The sequence below is a fragment of the Elephantulus edwardii genome, unplaced genomic scaffold (assembly GCF_000299155.1).
Source record: "Elephantulus edwardii isolate Elephantulus edwardi_28Jun2011 unplaced genomic scaffold, EleEdw1.0 scaffold00030, whole genome shotgun sequence".
In the NCBI taxonomy this organism is placed as follows: domain Eukaryota; kingdom Metazoa; phylum Chordata; class Mammalia; order Macroscelidea; family Macroscelididae; genus Elephantulus; species Elephantulus edwardii.
In genome coordinates, this window is record NW_006399780.1 from 17,724,661 (window position 1) to 17,730,768 (window position 6,108).

A 6,108-nucleotide genomic window follows, 5' to 3' on the forward strand; every position below is an offset into this window, starting at 1 on the left:
AAAAAAAGAAATGGGAAAGATCTGGTGTGGAAAACAGTATATATGAACTTTGTAAATAAACCAGTATAAAATAAAAGTTTTCTTTTTAAAAAAATATGCATGCTAAAATTTCTAGAAGGAAGACTGAATTTATCCTAAATGGAGCCTGAGGTTCTCTCCACCCCAAGTTATCCAGATCTCCAGCCAGTGACTACTTTTTTCAACCTAAAACCAGTGGTGATTGAAGAGCCAGAGAGAGAAAATAGGAATTATAGATGGAGTTGAAGGACTAAGGATTATGATGATAAGAGAAGAGGGTCAAGAGCACTTTGGGATCTTACCTGCTTCTTCAGGTTCCCAATCTGACCCTGCAGTCTCTCAATCTCATGGTTCAGCTGGGAGATCTGGGCTTTGGTTTCCTTCATGCTGTCTCCATGAAGCTGGACAGACTCCTGAAGCTTGTGGTACTGAGAAAGGAGTACAGGTGGCCCTGTTATATGACAGAATCCACACTTTTAACCCCAAAACTATGGAAGGCATCATGCTCTCCTCTCTTCCTTGCATTCTCAATTTGGACCAAATACCAGAAAATAAAGGGATAAGCTTGCAGAAGCCTAAACTTCTTCACAGGGCTTCCTTGTGTGGCTTTCAGGGACTGCCCCAAGAGGACAGCCGCGGATGTCCACATGAGGCAGGGGTGTGGAGACCAAGCTATTCCAGCACAGTGCTACCCCCAGTCTCCACACCTTGGTCTGGTACAGAGCCTCGGCCTCAGCTTTGCTGGTCTGAGTGATCTCCTCATACCGGGCTCGGACCTCGGCGATGATGTCACTGAAGTCCAGGCAGCGGTTGTTGTCCATGGATAACACCACAGATGTGTCACTGACCTGGGTCTGGAATTGGCTCAGCTCCTGCAGGGAAGATTGAATCAGTGTCGACAGCCCCCTGGGAGCCCCAAGAAGATGAGAAGGATATCAGGGGCAGGGGGTAGACAGTTTTCACTCTGGGTTTCATTTAGCATCCCATCCTCTATGGGGTTCCTCATCTGGAAGGGAGACTTATAGCAAGTGGTCTCTGAAAAGCATTGAACTTCAACATCAAAGGCTTCAATGTCTTTTATGAGCTGGTCACCATTACTCTCTGAATTCATATAACAATCTTTTCCCCACCTTCCACTCCCATTGCCCCAGTCTTTGCATTTCCTCAAAGTTACTAGTCACATCAGTGACCTTGAAGTAGCTCTTCCCTCTGTCTTGAATCCCCAAATAACCCACCTCGGTTGCTCGCTTCCTCCTCTCCTTCAAATCTTTACTCAAATTTTGCCTTCTGAAGAAGGCTCTGTCCTGACCACCTTTTTAAAAAATTGTCACCATCCTATGTCCCTCTCCTACTTTCAATTCTTCTTTTCTTGGTTTAATTTTTCTTTTTCCCATAGCCTTTGGCACCTTCTTTGCTGTTGTTATTATTATGTGCCGTTGAGTCACCTGCAACTCATAATGACCTTATGCACAACAGCCCTAAACCCTGCTCTATTCTGTGCCAATCTTATTGTCTCTGACACACCTACCCCCATTATCCCAGTGACTGAATCAATCCATCTTCATCGAGGGTCTTCCTCTCTTGCGCTGTGCCTCTACCCTCCCAAGCATGACGTCCCTCTCCGAGGACTGATCCCGCCTTGAAACATGTCCAAAGTATTTCAGACGAAGCTTCAGAATCCTTGCCTCCAAGGAACAGCCTGCTCTCACCCTCTCTAGGACAAACCTGTTTGTTCTGGCAGTCCATAGTATATTCAATACTCTTCTCCAGCATCAAAGCTCAAAGGCATCAATTCTCCTTCTATCATCTTTAGTCGTTGTCCAGCTTTCCAATGCATAGGAAGTAATTGCAAAGACTATGGCCTGGATCAGGCAAACCTTAGTCTCCAGACTAAGTACTTGCTTCAGTACTCTGGAGAGGCCTCCGACAACAGACTTTCCCAATGAAATACATCTTTTCATTTCCTGGCTGCTGGACCAAGAGTGTTGATTGTGGAGCCAAGCAACTAAAGCTGTTAACAAACTCAATGCCTTCACCATGTATCACTATGCTGCCAATCTGCCCAGTGGGAAGAATCCTTCTAGCATATTCTAAAATGTACTTATTTATTATTTCTGTTGTTTATTGCCTATTCCCCAATAGAAAGTGAGCTTCATGGTTGTTGTCTGGTTATCAACCGATGGCTCCCTAGGACCTAGCTATCCACATAGTAACCAGCAGCTAGTCTAGTTGGCCCAGGCTCATGGTGAACCCATGTGTGTCAAGGTATAACTGTGCTTTGTAAGGTTTTCAATGCTTGTTTGCCTTTCTTTTGAGACACCTCTGAGTGGACTCGAATCTCCAGCCTTTTGGTTAGAAGTTGAGTGCACTAACCATTCACAGGGTAAGCATTCAGAAACTGCTGATGACTGCTAACTCTCATTCTCTCTCATTGCCATCAAATTATAATTAGCTCATAGTTGACCCTCCAATGGGTTCTCAGGCTGTAAATTGCACAGAAGGAGTTTGTCCATCTCTCTCTTGTGGAGCAACTGGTAGATTGGAACTCCTTACCCACTAGGCCACCAGAGCTCACTTGAGGACTGGAAAGGAATCTAAATCACCATAATAAAGCATAACGTGCAGGCTAGCATCTCATCTTGGTGACCAGGAATCCCCCCCACCCAGACCCTCTCCTCTCAACCCTCCCTGCCCTCAGCAGATCCTCACTTCTTGATACAGACGCTTCAAGAAGCAGATGTACTCTCGCAGAGCCTCCATCCTGCTTTCCAACTCCATCTTGCTCAGGAAGACGGCATCCACATCCTAGGGACAAAGAGACAGATACCATGTATCCCCTCCTCCTCCACCTGGTGGTCCCTGCTTCCTGGCTTAGGAATTCTGTTCACTCTCTTCCCCATACACTTGTCATCATAAAGACACACTCCTCCAGCCCTACTCTCCTTTCCCTGATTCAGCACTCCTCCCAACTTCAGGAAGTCTCCTTGAGAAATCCAACCAGTTCTTCCTCCTCTATCTCTCCACCTCTCCCAAAGCAACACCCAGAGCTCATCCCTTCATCTCTCAACTAAGCTTGTCTGGGTAGACAAGGGATGTGTGCTCTGGGTAAAGGTCTATTTTCATGGGAATTCCCTGCAGAGTCTTCCTCACTCTCTGCATCATCCTCCTCCTCCGAGCCTGGGCCTGAACATTGTGCACTCACTGTGGGTGCTCAGCATTAGAGGGAATGCAGATCCCCACTCTTACCTTTTTGAGGACCACAAAGTCATTCTCAACCGTGGCCCGTGTGTGAGCCTCTCGTTCATACCTGCCAAATGAGGAGAAAAAAGCCAGCCTGAGGTGCTGAGCTCACATGTCCTGCCTCCATGCAAGACCTCTCAGAAGTCACCCTTTCCTATAGGTACTCCAAAAAAAGGACACACACCACCAGCCCCCTCTTATCTCTCCAAGAAGGAATCTCTCCCTGCATTCTAGCAACGTCCCTCTGCCGAACATTCCTTCTATCTCCCTGGATGACAATTGGTCTGTTTATGTCAACATTTACAAAGCACCTGTTCTTGCTTGCTACTCACATCCTCTATCTAAAGTAGACAGAGTTTTATCAGAGTAGTTTCCATGACTTGATCAAGATCCTGTAAATGATTGTGGAGCCAAAGAAGACCTAAAATTCAGGTCTCTTATATCAGCCTTAGGCTCTTGTCCATGACCATCCTCCCTTTGGCGGTAGAAGGTAACAAGAGTAGGCAACATAATGAAAACTGAGGCTGAGAGGTTAAACAGCTGCTCCTTCCTATTAGTTGCCCAAACTCAAACTTTTTCTTATTCTAAGACTCTCTCCACACCACCAGGTGACCTAGAAGGAGCTCAGAACCACAGCCCAGCTGTGAATCATGCCATTGGCCTGGGGATGGTCCCACTAAATTGATTTCCTTCCAGTACTGAGACCAGAGAACATCTGAGTCACACTGGCCCACAGCCTGCTGAACAGGAATTTCTTGAGAAAAAACCCACCAAGGCATTGTTGAAATAAGCCCTTCCCAGGCTTGATGAGAAACAGGGGCCCTCAGAGCAGAGGTCTGTTAGAACCACACCACACAGCAGCCCAATGGAAACAGTCTCCTTGGTCTTCCTCCAAGGCTTTCCAGGTCTGGAGAGACCTTCTCTGGATGACAGCCCTCATCTGAGTCCTCCCAGATGCCGCCCAGGCCCCATGGCAAAATGCTGGAAACTCGGCTTTGCCTACTTGGCCTTGAACTCCTCCTCCTGGTCCTGACAGGTTTTCAGCTCAGCGTCCAGAGACCCTCGTTCTCTCTGGAGCATTTCCAGCTGCTTCCTGAGATGGGCCAGGAAGTCCTCAAAGAAAGGGTCCAGGCCTTGGGGGCTGACATGCCCTCCTTGCTGTTGGAGCAAGTGCCACTTGGTCTCTAGCACCTTGTTCTGCTGCTCCAGGAACCGCACCTGCAAGCCAAGCAGCAGGCTCTTGAGATTCATACAGTATTTCCTGAGTAGATTCTCTAAAAATTAAAGCCACAGGGAGACCCTCCAGTCAGCCACCTTTTTCCTGCCTCCCTACTCAGCCTGGCCCAGGGTTGAGGAGGTGGTGCCTCATGTCTACCATGAGACTTGAGCACATCAAAGAGATTTGCAGGAGCAATGCCAATTAGCCAGAGCTCCAAGCACAAAACAGGACCTCAGCACAACCAAAAAGGCTCCACTTAGACCACAGGGTGAGCAGAAAAGAGGTAGAGGAAGTCATGCAAGTCTCTCACGAGCAGCTTCTCTGAGAGAAGTACAGAAACAGAGATTTGAACCTCACCTTGTCAATGAAGGAAGCAAACTGGTTGTTGAGGGTTCTGATTTCTTGGGTCTCCTGGGTCCGTACCACCTGGAATTGGGGGTCAATCTCAATCTTCAACGGTGTCAGCAGGTTTTGGTTGATGGTCACTTCTTGGATGCCCCCCGGAGGGCACAGGGAAAGGCCAGGACCACCTTTCCCCTCTCCAAACTGCATCCCGAGCCTTCTTCCTGACCCCCAGATGCTCCCTCTGGAGGCCCCTCGGGACCTCCCAAAGGGACTAAGGCTCCTGCTACTGAAGCTGCCCCAGTTCCGGCCCCCTGAGTGAGCAGAACAGGCTGAGCGAGAACTGAAGCCCCTCTGGGCTCGGCATGGGGAGAGAGACATGGCAGAGGCTGATGGTCACGCAGCTGTACACAGACAGATTTCCAAGGTATGTGAGTTCCTGCCCCGGGGCCTCGGCACGAGACTTTTATCCCCTCCCTTACTTGGGCTGGGCCTCTGAGAGCAAGATGCTCTTGGCCTGACTGTGTCTGACACTCGGCTCCAGTTGACCTATCCTGACACACACTCCTGCCCTCGAAGGCCTCCCAGGCACGTGCAAAGCCCACAGAAGGAGATCCAGACTGTGTCTTGAGGCTCCCAGATAGGAGAGTTAGAGCATGCCCTGGGGACAAGGAAATAGCCAGATACCAGCATGTCAGTGCAGGAAATGGAAGGGATGACCCTGCGTAAAGCCAGGGATCATTTAAGGAATGCTTCCTGGAGGAAAAGATTGGGACAGAGATGCATGTTTGAGGAGAAAAGGAAATAGAGGAGTCTCAGAGGATCAGAATCCCCCTGGTGATCCTGGATAGAGAAGAATGAGGCTTGTCACAGGAGAAGCTGTCCGGGAAAGTTGGTGAAGGAAAGCCTTTTGCAAAAATCAGAAGGTCAAAGGAGCTGTTATTGTCATCATTGACTAAATGACACTCCAGTATTTGGAAATGAAACTGAAAAATAGGTTGTCAAAGTCCCTCCTCTAACCCAGCCCAGCAATCATACATGAGGCACCACCCCAATCACACCAGGCTCTCCATCCAGGATGGCCCAAGACGGAGCCTTTGAGGCCAGTTCTTTCCACAGACACGCAGATCCAGGCCCATCCACCTTCATTTACTTGGTGACAAACCAGAGATACATCGGCTTGGAAATAAGATGTTTATTTAGGAAAATGTTCTATTAGAGGGCTGCGAAAAAGAATAGAGAACTTGGGGCTCTCCACACGGGATTGCTTCTTGGCTGAGGGTGGGAAG

At 48.5% G+C, this 6,108-nt stretch overlaps 1 protein-coding gene across 1 annotated transcript in view; it reads right to left on the reverse strand.

Annotated features, from left to right (window-relative positions):
• The window catches only part of KRT78 (keratin 78), an 8,624-nt gene extending 3,424 nt beyond the window's left edge, over positions 1-5,200 (reverse strand). Inside the window, exons 1-6 of the mRNA XM_006883874.1 lie at positions 4,835-5,200; positions 4,262-4,476; positions 3,265-3,325; positions 2,728-2,823; positions 726-890; positions 321-446 (exon numbers count right to left, since the gene is read on the reverse strand). Of these exons, the coding sequence (XP_006883936.1) occupies positions 321-446; positions 726-890; positions 2,728-2,823; positions 3,265-3,325; positions 4,262-4,476; positions 4,835-5,200 (1,029 nt within the window). The remainder of the gene's footprint in view (positions 1-320; positions 447-725; positions 891-2,727; positions 2,824-3,264; positions 3,326-4,261; positions 4,477-4,834) is intronic.
• Positions 5,201-6,108: the final 908 nt, after the last annotated feature.